The sequence below is a fragment of the Zalophus californianus genome, chromosome 15 (genome assembly GCF_009762305.2).
Source record: "Zalophus californianus isolate mZalCal1 chromosome 15, mZalCal1.pri.v2, whole genome shotgun sequence".
Classification (NCBI taxonomy): Eukaryota; Metazoa; Chordata; class Mammalia; order Carnivora; family Otariidae; genus Zalophus; species Zalophus californianus.
In genome coordinates, this window is record NC_045609.1 from 12,838,569 (window position 1) to 12,861,565 (window position 22,997).

A 22,997-nucleotide genomic window follows, 5' to 3' on the forward strand; every position below is an offset into this window, starting at 1 on the left:
TCCCTTCATCCAGGCAACACAGCCCAATGCCAGGATGCATGGCTTGGTGAATACCATTCCAGTTTTCTTTTAGCCTATATTTTTTCCCTTGGTGAAGCAACTTGGCCCATCTGCAGACTGTACATGTATGCCTGGTAGCCTGATGCTAATGTCCCATGGTCCATCTCAGCCTTTGCCTGGCAATCCAGTGAGTTTCTTTAAACAGTTACCAGGCTGGGGGCATAAAAGTAAAAGCTGAGCTATCTGTGCTCTGTATTCAGAATCAAGGAGAGAGGTAGGTGTTTGCAGACAGACCTTGTATTAATCCCTGCATTTGTAGCCCCCTCCTTACTTCCTCTCCAGAATGTAGACAGACAGATGGGCTCTCCACTTCTTGGAGCCCCTTTGTAATTCAAAGAGATTCGAAACTGCAGCTTTCTCTTTTATCTCTCTGCCCTTCCATCTTCAAGAAATATTTTTAAATCTGATGTGCCCCTGGCGCCCAATTGACTCCCCCACTTTTTTTGCTGTTATGAATTTCTTTCTTTTTGTAATTCTTATACTTTTAGTTGAGTGGGTTTGCAGTAGTAGACAAAGGCAAATTTATATAAATATATATATATTCATTCATTTTGAACTGGAACCTGCTAGTTTTGAACAGAAAAAAAAAAAAAGGCTAAGCGCATACATACACTTTACCTTGATCATATTAACTTTATCCCCCAACCCGTGATTATCTAACACTTTATTTGTAGTTTTTTTTTTTTTAATCAGAATCCTAGTTAGGTTCATACATTACAATTAGCAGATATATCTCAAATCTTTTAATCTGTAGATGTCTACTCCCCCCCACCCCCTTGCCATTTTTTTTGTTGAAGAAGCCAGGTCATCTATCATGAGGCATCTCCTGCATTCTGTATTTTGGCAATTATGCCCCTGGGACGTTGTTTAATATAATCCTCTCTATCTTATATTTCCTTTAATTGGGAGTAAGATCTAGAAACCTAATTAAATTCGGGTTCCATTTTTTGACCGGAGTATCTTACAGGCAGGAGTCTGCCTCCGTCAGAGGCACATAATGTCTGATTGTCTCTCTTTGGAGGATGCTAGGAGCCATGGACGGTCATAGCCTAGGGACTTGCAAAATGGTAACATGCTGTCATTTCATCTTCTTGGATAAGCTGAATACTTAAAACTTGCTCTCATCAACTACTTGGTTATTCTAAGGTATAATTCATAAAGGAAAGGCAGGAGAAATAATTATTTTCCTTTATTTCCTAGTTTTCATAGTTCTTACTTGAAAACCTTTCATGGGTTCAGTTACTTATAGGATAAAGTCCATGCTATTTTGTAGTCTCGTTGTGAGTTTCTTTCCAGATATACCTACTATTTCACTACCACATCAGTTCACGCTTCTACAAAACATGGTGCTGAAGCAGGGCTTCTGTCCTCAGCTTGCACATCAGGATTATTTCTGTCATATCTAAAATGGAGATAATATTTCATTTTTAGGACTTTTTTGGGTGAGGATTAGCTGAGATAATGCATAAATATACTTTGAACACTATAATGTGTGTTACAAATATTAGTTACTTTATTCTAAAAAGTTCTATGAATTTATGTACTACCCATTATATTTTATTCTAAACCCCACAATGGAATGAGGAAAGTGTTCAAAATAATTGTTTGTGATATTTAAGTATTTTCATAATCTTTAATATTTACACTTACATATATGTCATCTAATTTAGAAAGTAGTACTTATAATTTAAACAGTTTCAAAATAAGGTAGCAGACTATTTTATGGTAACTGACAGTGTCAACTTCTTTAACAAATACTGTATTAATTTATGCTTCTTTAAATAATAACTCTCCTGGGAACTAACCAATCTTTAAGAAAAGTGTTTTGTTTTTTGTCAGTGGGTTGGTTTGCATTTAATCGTATTGCTATTTTTTCAGCACATTTCTGGATTATTAGTTGTTTATAATCCATTGAAGATGTGACAGTAGTATTTGATCTCTTCCAGTGAAATTGTCTGGAACCTTTAATTATGTATTGGCTTTAATTTTTTTCCCTCTATCTTTCTTTAATTTAGCATGCCAAAGAGTGTTGGTGGATCTTTTGGTATCTTTGATGAGCTCAAGAACATGTTCGGAAGAGCTAACCCTTCTTTTGAGAATATTTCTGGAGAAATCTCCTTGTACAGTAAATATGCTATAATTAAAAATTTTTTTCACTGGTACCTAATAGAGTATTTTTAAAATGATTTGGGAATCACTAAGCTCTCTCTTTTAATGTGGTAATTATTATGCAGTCAACTCCATGTTATTATGGGTAAAGTTCTCGATCATTTTATTATTTGCACATATTTTAACTGTTTCACTTCTGTTTTGGCTAACCAGTCATATCACTGGGCTCATAGTTCCATTGCCTCATCCCACTCCCAGTCATCGTGTTTAAGAAATGCTAAATAATTTTGATTACTAAAGAGAACTTAATTATGAGTAGTTTGTACCATTTTAAGGATTATCCTCTTTTTAGGAAATTATTATCTACCCTTCAGGTATCTTCTATCACTTCTTTCCATTGGTGTAGCTTAGTGACTTTTCAACTGTTCTTTGCTGAGAAACTCATTTTTATAATAAAATTTTGACTAAAGGATAAGCAAATAAAACAGAAAAGTTTGGAGATACTTTCTCTGAAGCAAGGTCGAATGTTCCTGAGCCCTGCCCATTTCACCACCCTACTCCAGCTTGTGGACCCTGACGGGTTCTGTGGAACACAGGGTTAACAGACACTAATGTAGACACTTGATAAGTGACTGTATTTATGGAATGTTTCTTTTACTTTCCCTGAGTGCAGTTCTCATTATCATCATCAACATTAGGTGTTATTTTTTGTGTAGGACATACACTAGGCAGGATATGGGACTAAGTTTCTCTTCTCTACTTTACTTCTCTCCTTAGTCATTACTTTTCTCTTTAAATGCTCTTTTCCTCTCTTATCTTTTCTATAATTCTACATTTCAACTTAACCCAAAATTTATAATTTATGAATAAAACCTAAAAACCCTTATTTTGGTTACCAAAAACAGATGAAAGAAAATTTATTTGATTAGGGAAAAGTCATGTAAAATAAGTTGGAAAGTATTGAGCCACTCAATTTTATGAAGTCAGTCATAGTATAAATATCATTCAGAATCTGAAGAATTTGTAAGGTCTCTGGTTCTATCCCTCACTTCAAAATAATTGAGAGAAGCAACTATAGCCTAATAGGAAATAAACATCTTTCTTTGGTAGAAATTATTCTGGATATAATTATTGTAGTTAATATCTAACTTAAAACCAACTCATAGCTTTTAGGGTTGTACCAAAAAAGCACCTAAATCTAAAATTAACTGCAAGAGTTATGCATTTTAAGAATAAAATCTCTATTTCATATCTTATGAACATTTTATTTTATTTTATTTTTAAAGATTTTATTTATTTATTTGAGAGAGAGAGAATGAGAGATAGAGAGCACGAGAGGGAAGAGGGTCAGAGGGAGAAGCAGACTCCCTGCTGAGCAGGGAGCCCGATGTGGGACTCGATCCCGGGACTCCAGGATCATGACCTGAGCTGAAGGCAGTTGCTTAACCAACTGAGCCACCCAAGCACCCTCTTATGAACATTTTTTTTAAGATTTTATTTATTTATTTGAGAGAGAGAATGAGAGAGAGAGAGTACATGAGAGGGGGGAAGGTCAGAGGGAGAAGCAGACTCCCCGCTGAGCAGGGAGCCCAATGCGGGACTCGATCCTGGGACTCCGGGATCATGACCTGAGCCAAAGGCAGTCGCTTAACCAACTGAGCCACCCAGGTGAACATTTTAATGGTATGGTAGATAGGAAGATATTTAGCTAGGAATGCTGATATGTGTGTGGGTATGCTTGGACTTTCATTTATAACCTGAACTTCAAAATTGTACCTTGTGCATCTTATGTACATAATCGTAACACTATTTTTCTTTTTCTCTAGGAATTTCTTCTTCTGGGTATTCTGAAAATTATTGAAAGCGACATTACGATGAGCCCTTCCCAGTACCTAACCTTCCCTCTTCTGCATACTCCAAATTTAAGCAATGGCGTTTCATCACAAAAGTGTCCTGGGATTCTAAACAGTAAGGCCCTGGGATTATTAAGAAGAGCACGGAGTTCCCGGAGCAGGAAAGAGGCCGAGAGTGGAAGTTGCCCCCAGCATCTGCTCTCCTCTTGGCACGTAGCCCCGGTCCACTTGGCCTTGCTGGGCCAGAACTGCTGGCCCCACCTGTCGGAAGGCTTCAGCGTCTCACTGTGGTTTAATGTGGAGTGTGTCCACGAAGCCGGGGGAACCACGGAGAAAGGAAAGAAGACCAAGAAAAGAAATAAATCCTTAATTTTACGGGATAGTAGTTTGGATAGAACAGGTATGATGTTCCTGGTTCTGTTACCTGGTACCCTAAGCCTTTTCAGACGGCAATTTTGGTTCAGCTGTAAGAATACGGTGATGTTCTCATGTGCTCTGAGTATGTTCTTCACCCTAAGTGCCTTAGTGATGGCAGACCCTGACTTACCAAAGCCTCGGGTGTCAGATAGCCTTGAAAACTTCCTGTGCTTCTATATTTTTGCCTTGGGACTGGGGAGTAGGGGTGCTGCGGCAGTGGGACCGCTGCATATCCAAATGCCCTGGGGGTCACCAGCCCCATTTCCTGCCTCTTCCCTGGTCCCGTGACTGGATTGGGGTGACTCCTGATGTTAGAGAAGGACAGGATGCAACCTTAGAGCCACCTTTCCGTCCTTCTGCTCCCTACGCCCCAGCCCCTGCGAGCCCCATTTCATCTCCTTTCCCTCTTGTGGTTCAGCTCTCCTCCTCCAGCCGCATCTTACCTCTGCGCCCCTCTCCTAGCTCCTGTCGCCGAATGTCTGGATGCGTCAGCCTTTCTCCGGAGTTAGACTCATTCCCATTCCAGTGCTTTCTATAACTGATCAAATCCCTTTTATGCTTTCACAAAACTGTGTCTCATTCTTCGTATGCCGAGGGCAGGAAAAATCTGTTTACTATAAAGCAGTTTATGGTGGTGAGAAGCAATGCAGAGCTAATTGTTAGGGGTCATGGGATGAATGAAGTCACTAGAGAAGGCAGATGGTTAGGGGTTTATGCTTATATGGTGATCCTGGCCTCCGGAGCTCTTCACTGCACGGAGCTTACACACCCCACTGGCGCCCTGCTTCAGAACACGAGGCCTTCAGGGCAGGTCCTCTGCTGCTGACTCACGGATAGAAAGGGAAATCCTTAATGACACTCTCAAGACTGAAGGGTGGGAAAGGGCACCTGATATCCACAGCTGGAGCTCTGCATCCACTTCTCCAGACACATTTCTGTGTTATTAGCACAGCATACTTATATCCTTTTATGGGTTAGTCTAGGAAGGCAAACTTTTAAAAAACTTAGGTAGCTTTAGCATTTCTTTTGTGAATCAAATTTTGCCACCTGAGAATGATAGCTCCGAAGCGACATCCACGTGACCCTGTGGATGCTGACACTGTCTCATGTGCAGTGGGTGCTCTCTGGATGGGCGTCACTTTGCTCAGCTCTTTCTACACACATTTTAAATCCTCACAACAATTCAGTAAGGTAAGTGCTCATGCTGGCCATATTTGCAGATGAAATCAGCATGACCAATTTATATAGCTGGCGAGTGATGGAAAGGGATTTAAACCCACCTATATTCAATTCCAGAGCTTAAATGTCACCCCGACACTATAAACAGTGCAGATTGCTTTCTCATGGTTAAGTGGGGGCAGTCCCAATGCAAACAGGCTCTTATAAAATGAAATAAGTATACACAATGACCTGAGAAAAGTCAGCATTGGGAAATTTTTAAAAATTTTATTATAAAAATATATTTAGAAAACATATTTTAGAAAGATGACTCTGTGTAAACATTTTAAAAGAACATTTAAAAAATAGTGTCTATACCAAAATTTTGAAGGGAGTGATGAAGAAAATATTATAGTGATAATGCATCCTTTCCTGCTAAACCTACTTAGTGACATTGAGTAAGTTATTGAACCTCTCAGCACCTCAATTCTGTCACCCTCTTAATGGGCACAATAAAATTTACCTCATAAGATTGTTGTGAGAATTAAATTAAGAAATATTTGTCGTATTCCTACTTTATAGTACCTGCGTACACAGTGGTTTTTGTTCTAGTCTTTTAGTACAAAGTCAGATTTGATATGGAAACGTTAGTATCATATCAGCCATGAATTCTCTATACATCTCATATCTTGGGCAGTAGTACCCAAAATAATCAATGAATTTAACTCTTCCTTTTAAAGACTACTATTGTTTAGGGGGAGTATTCTGAAAAATTGGTAGTGGTATAAACCAGTTGAAAAATGGCAACAAATATATATACAGTCTAGTAACTGTATATATCTATATATCATCTTCTCGGAAAGGCAAATCAATTTAAAGATAAAGCATATGGCATTATATCAACTTGCCTTAGAAAACATTTTAGAGTTTCAGAATAACTTAGCAATTATATTTAGGGATCTATTAGGAATATATTTATTGATTTTTTAAAGATCATGCTATTATAACAATTATAGGATGATTTTGGTAGTGCCATGTGACAATGGTGTGTGCTCCCTGGGCCGGGGTCCTAACGTCGGAGTGGCCCAATCCAATCAATAAAAGAATTGTGGCACAGATTGTAATAGGTCCCTGCAGTGACATCACAGGGGTTTGTTCATTCCCACAATTAACTGCCAGTTATCATATATTTTGAAACATGTGATAACTTTTAATGCACTCAATTACTGTTTTCACTCGTGGTGCTCTTTTGGAGTTAATGTCTCAACTTTTGGAATATTGTTTGGAACAGGTCAGGTTCAGACATCCAGGTAAATAATTTACTGCAAATGAACAGCCACGCTTTGGGTTCTTTTAAATTCACTTTTCCACTCAGTTTTTATCAGCTGCTTTACTGATTATTCTAACATCTTTTTATCATAGGGAACAACAGACCAGAAGGTGCAGAGTACATAAATCCTGGTGAAAGGCTCATAGAAGAAGGATGTATCCATATGATTTCATTGGGATCCAAAGCTCTGATGATCCAAGTGTGGGTTGATCCCCACAATGGCACTTTTATCTTTCGGTATTGATTATCCTCAACACCCCCATGAATAGATCATGTATTTAAATAATTTATATGCTAATAAAGATCATTACAGCAAATCAGGAAAATACTATTTAAAAAGAAGATACATCCTAATAGTTATTAATACCACCTCTGTAGCAATATATTATTCTATCCAAAAATCTATAACTAAACTCTAAAGCAGATTGTGTTAATTCTCAATTAGATTTTAGACCAAATGCTCACTGAAGTCTTATCTGTGGAAGTATTCTATCAGATTGCAATCACCCTAAGATGTTATTCTCAGACAGTTGTTTTCCTTGCAGATTATATATTTAATAGCCATTATCTTAGAAACTTCAGTTCTTCTTGTAATCTTGTCTTTTTTTCCTGTGTCCTTTGTTCACTAGTATAGATACAAATCTTTTACTTGTATTGAGTATGAATAGTATGATGCTATTTTTATAAAATTTAAAACTAAACAAAAATATGTTATCAGGGCATATGCGCTTTTTGTTATAAATGTTACTTGGAACTTTATATACATTGTATCCTAATTCTCTCAGTATCCCTCCAAGTAGGGTAGACAGCCAGTACATCCTGGCATTTAGACATTTATGTACAACATGTATTAATTTTTGTATGAACAAAATATTACATTGTAATTTCTAAAAGGGCAATGTAGAAATAGTAACAATAAAGGGTTTTTTTGCAAATTGAATTCTGAAAATTAATGCCTAAATTATTAACACCAGCAAATGAGCATCATCTATTTTAGCTCATGAATTGAGGTAATAATATAAGAAAATAAGCAGATTTTATGAGGTAAAACAAAGACCTACTGACTTTGCAAGTTAGTTTAAAAATAGAACTGCTTTTTAATCTCATTTAAATATCTAAATTATAGTTATACATTTATTAAAGCTGAGATCAGAAATTCCACGTTTTCAGCCTATACTTTTTTCTTTTTTTGTAGAATGTGCATGGATTCAAATGATGATACAAAAGCTGTTTTACTGGCACAGGTTGAATCACAGGAGAATATTTTCGTCCCAAGCAGATGGCAGCATTTAGTCCTCACCTACTTACAGCAGCCCCAAGGGAAAAAGAATAACCATGGGAAAATCTCCATATGGATCTCTGGGCAGAGGTTTGAAACATTTTTAGTAAACACTTACTAACTTCAGTTACAATTTTAAGTTTAGTTTGTCATAGCTTCTGAAATGGATTACAGAAAACTGTAGATAAAATGTGCTATATGTTAATGCAGGAATCTGTGTCAGAGTTGGATATTTTTCCTACTTACCACTCTAATACAAAATTAATTTCCCATACTATTAACTGTTGAAAATTAATATTTGAGTTTGGGGGCACATACAGAAATCTGGATATTTAGACATTTATGTAGAAAATATGTTAGATCAAGGAACAGAACCTACAATTTGGTCCTTCAAACCTATACATTTAGAAAATGAATCTACAAGGAATTATTTCAACTAAGTGGCTAATTAAGCTAATACCTAAAAATTTTTAAAGGCTAATACCTAAATTAAGGCAGGGTTTCAAAAGAAATTGGAATGACTAGGGAAAAATATAAGCCAGTATGTCAGGTGATAGATTAAGATAGGGTCCTTGAAACATACCCGGTGATAGATTCAGGTATAATACTATGTGATGTTTACTGACCAGGAAAATTGTGGGTCAAGTTCATATGAAATATTTTCTGGAATATCTTAATGTAAAATTTAATCCAGAGAGAGCTATAACATATCTTGGATTTATAAGAGTTGGGAAATATTTTATGAATGAAACAACATGAAAGGGGATACAGAATTGGAAACTGGTATAGCTTGGGATGGGGTCAGGCTGGCTGGAAGGAAGATTCTAAGTTGAATAATGAGAAAGAAAAATGAATGGGTATGGCAAAGCTACCTGACAAGCAAGCTTTGAATTTCAAGATGAGACATCTAGATATAATCAAACGGACTGTAAAATATTGTATACCTGTTATGTTGCAGACCTTTTGCTAGGTGCATTCTAAACACTATCTCCCAATTCTCTCAAGTATCCCTCAAAGTAGATGAGACCACAGAAATAGCGTATGCCCTTAGTGTAAATGAACCCATTTTTATTCATTCATTTGTTCATCCATTAAATATGTATTGAGGAATTACTGTGCACCCAGCATGTGCCTGAGGGAAATGGTAAACAAGACTCAAGACTCAAGTTCCATGCCTCCTTGGAGCTCACAGTCTAATGGGGAAGCAGACAACAAGCAAACACAATTAAAAGCATATATACAAATTATGACAGATATTGTGGAGATAAAACAGATCCCTAGAGAGAAAATATCTGGTTTGCTATTTAAGAGGTGGATCAGGAAAGGCCTCTTTGGGAAAGGATTATTTAAGCTGAGACCTCAAGGAGAGATGGAACGTGCTCTGAGCAGTTGGGGGGCCAGGAGGAGGGTGGGAGGGCCTTCCAGGCAGAAGAAAGGGCCCATGGAAACGAAGGGAAGGCTGTGTGCGGGGTCATTGCTGAAAGGGAGGCTATCAAGTTGATGGCTTACAGCTGTCCAGCCTCAATGCTAGAGGAAGGCAGAGGAGAAGGGGCCTGTGAGTGGCCTAGGGAAGTCAGTCCCCAGGGTCCGCCACAGGAAAGAACAGGGTTTGGAAATAAAATCAAGGCTTCAGTTTTTGTGTATTCATTTTAAAAATCCATGGAAATATGTCATTGAAGTTTCCATATGCCAAATAAATATTTTCTGAGAAGTTCTGTCTTCAGCCAAACAGTAAATTTTTTTTCAGAACCTCGAGTTAGATCAGTTAGAGTTGGGGATAAGGCCGTGAATAGTGATTTCTTGAGCTCTCAGCATGTGCCAGGCACTGTATTCAGCACTTTACACAGATCACCTCATTTGGTCCTCCTGACAACACCAGGAAGTAGGTATATTGTTTCCTCTATTTTACATATGGGACAATTGAGACCTAGAGTAGGGTAAAGGCATGCCACAAGAATGGGGTACAACTGAAACTTGAACTCAGATAGAGCCCATGCTTTAGAACCTGAAGTTTTACCACCCCACAGCCTTTTTCTGAATCAGACCACCTGACAGTTATAGGAGTCATAAACTATGAGACTTGTTCAGAATGAGAGTTTAGATGTTCATTGTAGATGGCTAGCATAGTCACTTAATTCACATATTTCTCCATTACTTTGAAGGAATTTTTTTGCCATTTAATTTGGTACTTATTATGTAGTGATTTCATCTGTTAGTAGAGTGATGAGCAAGTGATCAAGGACAAATATATTATTCCTTTGATTTAAATTTGGTACTATAACTCTGAACTGAAAGAATAATTTCTATAAATAATACAGTTCAAGAGAACGTTTTTAATAGTACATAATTGACACTAAAAACAAATTATTAACAGTTTATATTGTGATTTGATGTTGAGCACACAAATCTGGTAGGAATATATGGCACACAGTAGATAATATTTGTTGAATTCATCTTGAAAAGCATTCTTTACCCTTAAAAACTGTATTAAGTAATGCTGCCAATAGGTGGCAGTAGCGTTTCAGTCACGGCCATGTATTTGGTTCCAGAAAAGATGCCTGTAATAGAAAATATCTCACTCTAATGTTGTATGTCAGTTAAACCTCAATTAAAAAAAAAGTTATCTCACATCTTTATCAGAAAATATTTCCATTCAAATAGTTAAATTTACAGGGTAGATATGAAACAGAATGCCTTAGGGAAGAGTTTTCAAATAAATAGATATACCAATGTAGAATTTCTCATTAAGAGCTAACCATGTCACTGTATACTAAGTCTTTATCTTATTAATAAACTTTACCTTTATAATTTACCTTAATTATCTTACTATGGAGCTTAAAACATTCCCCAAATAGGGGTAGAGCTTGGTACTCTGCACTTCCATCTGGATAGCGAAATCCTCTCGTCATGTGTCTCTCTTTGAGAAAGTGTTCGTTTACCTTTTCCTACTCTGTCTTTTGTAAGGATTCCTGTGAATACAAAACACTAATCTAAAGCTCTGTGACTGAGCATTGAAAAAACAGAAAATGCAGAAAAGCACTGGCATTTCAGTGGCTAGTCAGAACAAAACCTGGAGACGTGATATTCTTTTCTGAGTAGTCTTTGAAGGCTTCATAGAAGATGATATTTTAGGAATGGTTTACCACAGTGGGAGACTTCTTGGTAAAATTAGGGGGAGGTGGTCAGTTTGTATCTGTAAATCGGGAAGGCACATGTGCAGAAGTCAATGACAAAGAAAACTCGTGTCACATGTCCAGTCCCATGTCCCATGGCCTGCTGTAGGACCAGCAGGCATCTCTGTTTTGCCCCCTCTCTGGAATTTGTGTACTGCCAGCACCATGGACCAAGAGACAGCAGAATCCATTCTTCTTTTTCTTCCCTTCACCAACTCTGTGATGCCGAACCAAGAAAACTGTTCAAGAATTTCCCATTATTAAACATTCATACTTGTAAAATACTGAAGTCACTGAAATAATTTGATTTAACTGTGTTTTTTACGTAGGAAACCTGATGTTACTTTGGATTTTGTGCTTCCAAGAAGAACAAGTCTGTCATCTGATAGCAATAAGACATTTTGCATGATTGGCCATTGTTTATCATCCCAAGAAGAGTTTTTGCAATTGGCTGGAAAATGGGACCTGGGAAATTTACTCCTCTTCAATGGTATATTTTTCTCCTTCAAAGGATTTCTAATTTTTTTCAATTAATAAGTATTAAACTAGTCAATTATCCTGGATAAGATATTAATCCCTGTTCCTTCATTGATGCTTAATAAGTACATTATCTAGAAACCAAGATGCATTTTTAAAATATTTTAACGTTTTTATAATCAAGATGCTTCTTAAAATTGATATATACATTTAATGTAGGGGTATGCATGATACACCAACCCCTCTCCCCTAAAAAGAAAGCTTATGTTAAATCAACTTTATTTTATAATCCTGGAAAATGCACTATTATGACAAGTAAACTTAGAATGGTTGTCTCTCTTACTTATAATTTTAGGATATTCTATAAAAATATTAAATTTTAGGAAAACAGAAATATATGTTTAAAAATGTATAAACCTGGCACATAATAGCATTCAGGCAGTGTTTATTGAATAGATAGATGGGTGGAAGAAATAGAGACATCAATCCACATTTATTTTAAAAAGGAATTTACTGAAGTGTAGTTTCCATTTACTTAAAAAGGCAGAACAAAACAAAAATAACTGTTCTCTAAGGAACAAATAGAATTTTGTGATTTTATTTTATCACAAGCTTCATAGTTAACTCTCTATATATTAATTCATTTTCCATCCATAGTTGGCACAGGTTATTTGCTCATGACACCAATTTGGAATTTGAGGCTTTATCAATTGTATAGAGATAAAAGAATTTGGCAGAAAAAATTAATTCTTGATTTCTTGCTTTTTATGAAAAATTCTGGTTGGGGGTGCCTGGGTGGCTCAGTTGGTTAAGCATCTGCCTTCAGCTCAGGTCATGATCCTGGGGTCCTGGGATCTAGCCCTGCTCTGGCTCCCTGCTCAGGGAGGAATTGGCTTCTCCCTCTGCCCCTCGCCTTGCTCCTGCTCTCTCTCAAAATAAAAATAAAGTCTTAAAAAAAAATTCTGGTTGGAATGATATAAATAAGTAACTTTATTTTTCTGCTATTCAGGAGCTAAGATTGATTCACAAGAGGCCTTTTATCTATATGCTTGTGGACCCAACCATACATCTATAATGCCATGCAAATATGGCAAGCCTGTGAATGACTACTCCAAATATATTAATAAAGAAATTTTGCGATGTGAACAAATCAGAGAACTTTTTATGACCAAGAAAGAAGTGGACATTGGTCTCTTAATTGTAAGTTTTCATTTTATACGTTTTAGCTTTATGGGAACTGATAATATATCTTTATTAAATGTATAATTAGCTATGAATTAAGTTTCTAAAGTGTCTCTTCTTTCTTTCTCAACAGTTTTGCTCCTTAAGAACATAGTTTCTTCTTAAAAAAATTGAAATACTCAGAATTTGCTTTCAAGTTTCAAATTTTTATCCCCTTTTCCTTAGAACTGTATTGCTATACTAAGTATTAGTTTATACCTCCTAGTCATTCAAGAAAAATGTTTATGATACAGTGAAAATATAACATGTGTTAGCCTAAAAAAATTGCTCATTATATTTCATTTCCATATGTGTAAATAAATACTTTTATTTATAATATTAGCTTTAATTATATATATTCAAATTTTAGAATATTTATTCTTTAATACCAATAACAATCAAGAATTTGGCTCTCAAAATATTGCTAACTCTGCTTATATGAGACTCTCAGATTGTTTTTTATACATTATTGTAATATTTTGTTCTAGTATACAATTTAGGAACTTGTGATGGATATTTTTCATTACAGCAACTAGAAAGCTCAGCCTTTGTCTTAGAAGATCTACTAAAAACTGGTAGATCTGGCCATGAAACTGTGTTCCTCCTCTTGCTTCTTATGAGAGGTACAGTTAGAAGTCAGAGATGATTTTACTTGAAGGAGACTACTAGTTTGGAATGTATTTTGTTGCTGTTAATGAGATGTATATTTCATACTCAAAATAAATTCTGTTTTAAAGCTGTAACATTTGACTAAAGGAAAGGAGGAATTCTAGTGTAGATATTTTGTAAAACATAGGTAAGTCTTAAGTGGTGTTAAATATGTATCTGTGGTAAAGTAGCTAGAGGGTAGATACCTATGGAATTTGGCTAATGATCTGATACTGTGCATATGGTCTTTTTCTCCCAGGGGAGTATTTAAAAAGGGGGCTGGGAGCACTATGGTGGTCCACTATGATTGAGCAGTGGTCAGGGATGCTAAATGTTCCATAGTACAAGGGCAGTATTATACAGCAAAGAATTAGCCCAGATGTCTCACCGTTGAGAAAACATGCTTGAGGGAAATGTTTCTCAAACCTGAGTATGCATCAGAATCACTCAGTGGACTTGTTAAAACAGATTGCTGGGCCAGAGTTTCGGATTCAGCAGGGGCTGAAGTGTGGCCTAGGAACTTGCATTTTTAACAAATCACAGATGATGCTGATGCTGCTGGTTCAGGACCACACACTGGGAATCCATGCTTTAGGGAGACCAAGGGGTTCACACAACTAGGTTTGTTCAGATAATAATTTTAACTCTCTAGTTTTTGGTTAGTCCATTTGTTTTCACACACAAAATTACCTTAATCCTTTTATTTTGATTAAAAGGAATTAGATAAGTCATAAAATTTAACATAAATTATCACAAACGAAAATTCAAAGGGTTTAATGTGAAAACTCTTTTTAGCAAGCAAATTTTTTTAGCCTGGTTTAGTAACTTGGGGATTATGAGGTCATGAGCAAAAAGTCTGGCAAGGCGGGGATGTCAGGTGGGACTCGTCTCAGGCAGATGAACATTTTTTCAGCTTGCTGATGAAAACTACTACAGGTTTAAGGTTTTGTTTTGCCCAGCGTAATCATCTATAGTAGACTGTTAGTCATGTTAGTTGTTATACAAATGCACCAGATGATGTCTGGATGAAACTGTATTTAAATCACCGTGGTTGAAAGTGATCAAAGCCCAAGGCCCCCATAGTTTCTGTGAGAAGCACGTGATTTCCCTAAGCCTGAGCTCCCTACCTGAAGTTAGAACCTGATTGAAACTACCCTCTGTGGGGAGAAATATTGCAAATTCTTCTCAGTTTCAGTTAGGAATGATAGTCTGGAATTTTATTCTAGTAGAAAGATCTGGCTTACAGTCACTTTTAAATGAGTAGTCAGCCTGTGAACAAATTCAAGGCAAAAATTTTGAATTCATTGACCCAGAGTTCCCATTTCATGAGGTTGTAAAGATCGGTTTAATATTTGTAAAGGCAAACAACAGTGCCTGGTATGCAATGAATGTGGTATAAGACTCAGCTGTTTTTAGTAGCAATAGGAAGTATAATTTCATGTTTATTCCAAAACGGTTAAAGCGGGAATCTTTCCCAGCCTTGACAAGGTTTATATTATTTATTGGTCACTGCTAATTGAAACTGATCTTTTCCTTTGTGGGGAAGCCACATTGCTCCTCATGTTTATCTTTGTTTAGTGTAGTGTCTGTCAAAGAAAACAATTTGTTGGGTACCTTTTCACTTTGAAATATTTATTTGCTGGTTGATAACTTACTTTTTAAATTTTGTTTAGTTACTAAAGGAAAATATTTGTGTTTCAGGAAAGTCTTTCAGTTGTTTACACAACTAACTGTCCTGCTCAGTATACCATCTATGAGCCAGTTATTAGACTTAAAGGTCAGATGAAAACCCAACTTTCCCAAAGACCTTTCAGCTCAAAAGAAGTTCAGAGCATCTTGTTAGAATCGAATCATCTAAAGAATCTCCGGCCTACTGAATGTAAAACTATTCAAGGCATTTTGCACGAGATTGGTGGAACTGGTATATTTGTTTTTCTCTTTGCTAGGGTAAGAATCACTGATTACAGTTTTATCTGAAGAGAAACTACTTCTTTAATACTGATAAATTTCAGTGGATTTTTTTAAATTACAACAACAATTATAAATCAACCATATTAAACTTTTAAGATAAAATCACATGTTGGTTAGGAAGTCATCAAGCCTTCTGCCACACATGGTGAAAATTTCTTTTAATTGTGGAGATTTTAAAAGTTTTCTACTATCCAGAAATGTAATTAGAACAATTAAATATTAAATGTACAAGATTTAATGGGGTGCCTGGCTGGCTCAGTGGGTAGAATGTGCGATTCTTGATCTCGGGGTCATGAGTTCAAGCCCCACATTGGGTGCAGAGATTACGTTTAAATAAATAAATAAATAAACAAACAAACAAGATTTAAATTGTCAACGAGGAAAAAAATACATGTTATAGTAACAAAAAGAAGAAAGGTGTCCTTTGGACAACTGGGCACATTCAAGGTGGTATGGCCTTAGATAAGGAATGTATTCTTTTTTTTTTAAGATTTATTTATTTATTTGAGAGAGAGCATGGGGGAGGGGCAGAGGGAGAGGTAGAAGGAGAGGGAATCTTAAGCAGACTCCCCACTGAGCGCAGTCTCAGGGCTTGATCTCACGACCCTGAGACCAGGACCTGAGCTGAATCCAAGAGTCCAACGCTTAAACCAACTGCCACCCAGGCACCCCAGGAATGTGTTCTTTAAAATAAGGTTTGTGAAATTTGTTTTTCCCAAGCTTCCAGATGCATGGAAGAAAACAAGCGTCAGCAAATAAGTACAAAAAATAATTTGAGTTTGTTTGAAGTTTTTTTAAAGAGAAGGAGAAATATAAAAAGCTTGACTGACGTCATGAGTACTATATTAGAATAAATTGTTTAATTATCCGTTCTACTTAGTCGTCTTAGGGCAGGGACAGTATCTTTCCTGACATAGAGTAGACCGTCAATAAGTATATACTGATTGTTTACAGGGATTGCTGAAATCCTAAATAGGGAGTACAAATGGTACTAATTATCTGTCCTTCCTCAAGGTCCATTTCCTTGTTTAACTAAAGCAGCCTTGATCTTCTTTCATCCTTAGAATTTTATTCCTAGGTGTAACTTCTGCAGCATTCCCCAATTTTCATAGCCTCCCTAACTGGCTTGCTTTCCTTGATGGAACCACCACCTTTGATTGATTTTGCAATAAGGGGCACATCAGTGTCTGATATTATCATTGCTGTTCTTATAAATATTTTGTCAACATTGACTCACCATACTCTAAGCTGTTTTTTTCTTTTCTTCCTTTTTCAGAATTTTTTTTGCATCCAATATCTAGTTGATTTTCCCATAATATTTTAAAATTAAAAGCCTTTTAACTGCTCATCAACATTTCATGACTGACTTTTATAGTTTGGTATAATAAAAAAATGTATATCTTTGGTTTTCCCTCTTTCATCAAGTTACTAAACATAATGTTCTTATGATTACTGTTACACAGTGACTAGATCCTAGAGAAAATGGTTAATCTTTTATTTTACCCACATTTAGGATCTTGCCAATAAGACTTCTAATTTGTCACACTTAAAACTTAGGAACTTTATTCACTATTTTTTCTCCTCCCCTACAAAAATAAAATTTAGTTTCCTTAAAAACCTTGCATGTTATAAGCTGCCTGTTGAACTGAATGTCTGCCATCCAGCCAAACAGGCAACTTGCAGCCTCCTAGCTGTACCAGGAACTTCTGGCTTTAGGCCTTTACCCCTCTCCTGTCTCTTGCACCCAGCCATCTGCTGTTCCTACTTTCTAGGATTTTGCCGTCTTTCCAGGCCATCTTCTCTCCATTTAGGCTTCCCTAACCCAAGCAGAGTAGAGTCGGAAATAGTTTCTGTGCCCTTGTAACACTCAGATCTCATTCTAGTTTGCCTTTAGTCATGATAATGAGGTGTATGTTTCATTTATAGTAGTTGTCAGAAAGCATTGGTTTAATTACAGTACAAGGCAAATCTGTGGTTTACATAGATCTTGTCTTTTGACTAGATAGTAGGCCCCAATGGGGGCAAGTATCATGCCTTTTAGTTCTTTGTTTTCTTCCACAGCATGTAATGCAGAGCCTTTTTGTTGATGGACTAATCAAAAACCTGAGGCATTTTGCTGACATTTCAGATCACTAATAAAATGCTACTGACTTATACAGTTGTAAATGTTATTTTAGTTCATTTATAGTATAGTATATTTAAGAGACTAAAGATCATGGGATTTATGTCTTTCATTTTTGTTTATTTATAATGCTTGAATAATGAAGTGTGAGCAAAAAAAAGCTTTCAAATAAAACTGATGGATTAATGTTATGTAATAGTAGATAATCATACATGTTAAATTTTTCTCTCAATAAGTTAAAATAAATATATATATATTTTTTAGGTTGTGGAACTCAGTAGCTGTGAAGAAACTCAAGCATTAGCACTGAGAGTTATACTCTCATTAACTAAATATAACCAACAGAGAATACATGAATTAGAAAATTGTAATGGACTTTCCATGATTCATCAGGTGTTGATTAAACAAAAATGCATTGTTGGCTTTCATGTTTTGAAGGTATGTCCCCATAAAATTTATTCTTACAGTTTCGTATGCAATGATACTTCTTTCTTCATTAGTCTTCCAACAATAGAATTTTCTGTTTCAGTTACTCCTGAAGAAAACAAAGGAAACTCAACAGTGTATATCTAATCAAACTAAGATACTCTTCTGGTTTTCTTCATCATTTACATAATTACATTTTTGTCTTGTTTAAAGCATTTTAGAAGAGTAAGAGAAAAAAATTAACTCATAGAATTTTAGATCTGGATGAACTGGAGCTGTCTCTTAAGGCTGGCCCCTCATTCTGTAGGTTGATGAAATTAAGACCCACAGAGACAATTGTTGTTTGCCTCAGCTCCCAGTTATGGAAGAGAACCCAGAGTTAGTTTTTTAAAGCTGTATTAGTTTTTATTTTGATCCAGCTATCATTATATACTTAAACACCTTTCTAGCCAAAAGCATTTGGTAACGTGAAACTATTTCTCTTTGAGGGTACTAGTAGTAAGGCAAGAGACTATCTCCTCACCTGCACCCTCAACCCCCCACTCCTTAAAATATCAAGATCCACATTTAAGGCATGAATCCTTAGTACTTTTTGGAAAAGGGCTTGTTTTTCTTTTTTAAAGATTTTATTTACTTGGGAGAAAGAGAGAGCAAGAGAGAGAGAGAGAGAGAACACAAGCAGGGGGGAGAGGTAGAGGGAGAGGGAGAAGCAGGCTCCCCACTGAGTAGGGAGCATGATGCAGGACTCGATCCCAAGGTCCTGGGATCATGACCTGAGCCGAAGGCAGACTTTCAACCGACTGAGCCACCCAGGCACCCTTGGAAAAGTTTTTAAAGCCTAACAGAGTCATCGAATTTTAAAAAAGAATGGAAAAACAAATAAAAATAAAAAATAAAAATAGAATGTTTATTTTACCTATGTTTGAAACTGAATAATCATTTACAAATATTTGAAAGCTTGTGTTTTTCTAATTTGAATTGTTTTGCAAAACAAATTAAAAATACTACGTGACATGTTGAATTATTCACTAGTTTTCCTTTGAATTTAATGTTATGACTGCTAAGATTGAAAGCTTAATGTTTCTGTTGAATTTTTGGATTAATCATCTATTAATGCATCTTGTATTAATGCTAATTTTCCATAGACCCTTCTTGAAGGTTGCTGTGGTGAAGATATTATTCATGTCAATGAGAATGGAGAGTTTAAGTTGGATGTAGAGTCTAATGCTATAATCCAAGATGTTAAACTGCTAGAGGAGCTATTGCTTGACTGGAAGATATGGAATAAAGCCAAGGCATGTGCTTTTATTGATTTTATTTCTTTTAAGATTTATTTATTTATTTGAGAGAGGGAGAGAGTGCTCACGCGCACACACGTGTGAATGGCAGGAGGGGCAGAGGGAGAGGGAGATAGAATCTCCAGCAGACTTCCCTCTGAGTGCAAAACCAGACGCAGCGTGGGGCTCACTCTCATGACCCTGAGATCATGACCTGAGCCGAAATCAAGAATCAGATGCTTACCCAGTTGAGCCCCCAGATGCCCCCATGTGCTTTTATTTTTAACGGTAGAAAACATGTGACATAAATTTACCCTCTTAACAATTTTTGTGTGTATAATACAGTATTAACTATATACACTCTGTTGTACAGCAGATATTTAGAACATTTTCATCTTGCTTTATTGAAACTATCCCTATTGAACAACTCCCCCTATTTCTCCTGCCCCCTACCCCAGTCCCTGGCAACCACCACACTATGTTGCTATGAGTTTGATTACTTTAGACATGTCATAGAAGTGTAATCATTCAGTATTTGTCTTTCTGTGATTGGTTTATTTCACTTAGTGTATGTCCTTAATGGTCATTTGCATTATAGTATATGACAAGATTTCTTTCTTTTGTAACACTGAATAATACCATCGTATGTATATACCACATTTCCTTTATCCTTCCTTCTATCAATAGACATTTAGGTTGCTTCCATATCTTGGATTTTGTGAATAACACTGTAATGGACATGGGTGTGTGAATGTTTCTTTGAGATCCTGTTTTCAGTTCTTTTGGATATATACCCAGAAGTGGGATTGCTGAATTATATAATAATTCCAGTTTTAATTTTTTAAGGAAACTCTACACTATTTTCCATAACAACTGCACCATTTTACAATCCCACCACCAAGGTACAAGGATTCTAATTTCTCCACATCCTTGCCAACAATTGTTATTTTCCGTTTTTTTGATAGTGGCCATCTTATTGGGTATGAGATGATATTTTATTGTGGTTTTGATTTGCATTTCCCTGATATTTAGTGATGATGAGCATCTTTTCATATACTTGTTGGCCATTTGTATATTTTCTTTGGAGAAATGTCTGTTCATGGTCTTTGCCCATTTTTAAAATGAATTATTTGATTTTTTTTGTTACTGAGTTGTAGGAGTTCTCAATATATTTTGATATTAATTCCTCATCTGATATGTGTTTGCAAAGATTTTCTCCCATTCCATAGGTTGGTTGGTTCCTTTGCTGCACAGAGAGACATGTACTTTTAAATATTTATCTAATCATTCTTCTGGAGAACAGAACAAACTTACTACTTCAATGTAATATTAATTATAAATGGAAATGTGGAGGTTATTTTCTGTGCAAGTTTTTGAGCAGTCATCGGTAATGCTGAGCTGGAGGGTTAGGATCAGAACTTGGCCTAACTAGAAATAGCTAGAGCAGTACTCAGGCTGGAGAACATGGAGCTCATTCAAATCAGCTGGGGACTTGCATTTAGCATAAACACTCAAAGGGGATCCTGCTAAGAAGAGTCTGGAGAGTCAAGTCAAGGAGAGGTAAATGTACGCACTTCTGAATAGGGCAGCCTAGTTGCCCACGAGTCACAGAGCTGAATCAGGGTATGTAGGGCAAAACTATGAAGTCTTGACTTCATCATAAGCGTAAGTTGAGGAACATGGTTGATATTAGGTCTAGACACAGCATCTCCACAATTGGATGGATGCACTGGTCTTCACAAGGACCCAGCCAGGGAATGAATACAGGGCTATTTCCTTTCTGCTCTAGTTTTTTATTTTTGGGGGGGTGGGGCTTGGGGGGGCTTTTTTGTTTGTTTGTTTTTTAAGTAGGCTACATGCCTAGTGTGGAACCCCATGCAGGGCTCGATCTCACGACCCTGAGATCAAGACCTGAGCCAAGATCAAGAGTAGGACTCTCAACCAACTGAGCCACCCAGGTGCCCTAGTTTTAAATGGTCTTGATGGTATAGGCTCATATAAGCTCCTTATTCTAGTGTAGACTAGATTGTCTAGAGCTATTTAGAGATAACAACATTACCATTAAATGTAATTAAAGACCAATCCAAAGTATATGACTTTAGAATTTTTAAAAAATCAGTTATTCCTAGATTTGGCAGTACTTCCCCCAAATTTACTCATTATCAATAATGAGTTGGGAAGCTGAAAGAAACCTTTATAATCTATTATTAATAAAGGTAAGTTTTGACCACGCATGCTAGAGGAAAGACAGAATTATTTTTCTAATCTTCCTATAGAAAATTGTATTACAAAAGTATTATTATATGAAGGTACAATCTTCCAGTTATGAAATAAATAAGACATGGGGATGTAAGGTACAGCATAGGGAATATAGCCAATAATATGATAACAACTTCATATAGTGATGGATGGTAACTGCATTTCTTGTGGTAACCACTTCATAATGTCTATAAAAATTGAATCACTAAGTTGTATACCTGAAACAAATACAATATTGTATGTCAATTATTCTGCAAAAGAAAAAAAAGAAGCAATTAAAGAACATGCAGCCTCACATGGGGGAAAGTATTATAATGTTGTGTTAAGCAGCTAACTGAACTATTGCTTTTTTCTGGACTTTATCGTACTTACCAATTTTTAAAACTTTGTAATTTGTCATGATTTCTTTTCTCATCCCAAATAAATTCTGATTTTCAGAATAAAAAATAACCATATATGTGTATGCATAAAAATATGTGTAATGTCGCATGAAGAAAAAGCAAATGTACAGTGATACCAGATGTCAACACACAGAGGCAGTATAAATATATAGTAAACAGCTCGATTGTAGACCGGAAGGACAAACCTAACTAAATGGTCGGCAGTCGTTGTAGTTAGTATTTCAAAAGAGGATGCTAATTTGGGGTGGTTGATTAAAAAACAAAACATTTTTTTCCTGAATTCAGTGGTGATACACACAAATACTTCTGTGAGTTTGAAATAAGGTTTTCTTTCCTAATGAATAATTTTTAACTGAGTTTGTCTTTTGTTGTTGGTTGTTTACTTTGCCACTGTTCTATTTGGTACTATTTTTCAGACCTGAATCAAGTTTTCATACTTGGGCTGTTTTGTGCTCCCATTCTCATGTGCCTTGTTCTTCTAGGGCATCTTGACCCCTGTCTTATGAAGAGAGAGGCCTTGGTTATAATAGTATGATTAAATCTGTCAAATCCATGGCCTTTTCATTGTTCATTGCCATCAAGTAATGGCAGGAGAACTAGCAAGACCTGCAGCCCAAACCAGTTAATTTTGTCTCTTGTTAACAGCTTTGCCGAAAGGTCATTTGGGACAATAAAATGAGGTGAAGGTTATCTTTCAGTATTAGTTATCTATAGAAGATTCCTCTTTCTCCATTACTGAGGGTAATTTAAGATTGATTCTACATGGAAGAATCATTTTTAAGGCACCTTAAAAGGATGTTTGAAGATACACAATAG

At 36.2% G+C, this 22,997-nt stretch overlaps 1 protein-coding gene across 8 annotated transcripts in view; it reads left to right on the top strand.

The window, feature by feature from the left end:
* LYST (lysosomal trafficking regulator) overlaps positions 1-22,997 on the top strand; it is a 177,552-nt gene that overhangs the window by 70,174 nt on the left and 84,381 nt on the right. For 7 of the 8 annotated variants that reach the window (XM_035724098.1, XM_027587647.2, XM_027587628.2 and 4 more), the window contains 9 exons: positions 2,076-2,185; positions 3,996-4,422; positions 7,020-7,164; positions 8,123-8,296; positions 11,709-11,869; positions 12,866-13,056; positions 15,427-15,672; positions 18,083-18,256; positions 19,390-19,539. In XM_035724098.1, coding sequence (XP_035579991.1) covers positions 2,076-2,185; positions 3,996-4,422; positions 7,020-7,164; positions 8,123-8,296; positions 11,709-11,869; positions 12,866-13,056; positions 15,427-15,672; positions 18,083-18,256; positions 19,390-19,539 — 1,778 coding nt within the window. The remainder of the gene's footprint in view (positions 1-2,075; positions 2,186-3,995; positions 4,423-7,019; positions 7,165-8,122; positions 8,297-11,708; positions 11,870-12,865; positions 13,057-15,426; positions 15,673-18,082; positions 18,257-19,389; positions 19,540-22,997) is intronic. The other variant, XM_027587664.2, reaches the window with a different exon arrangement.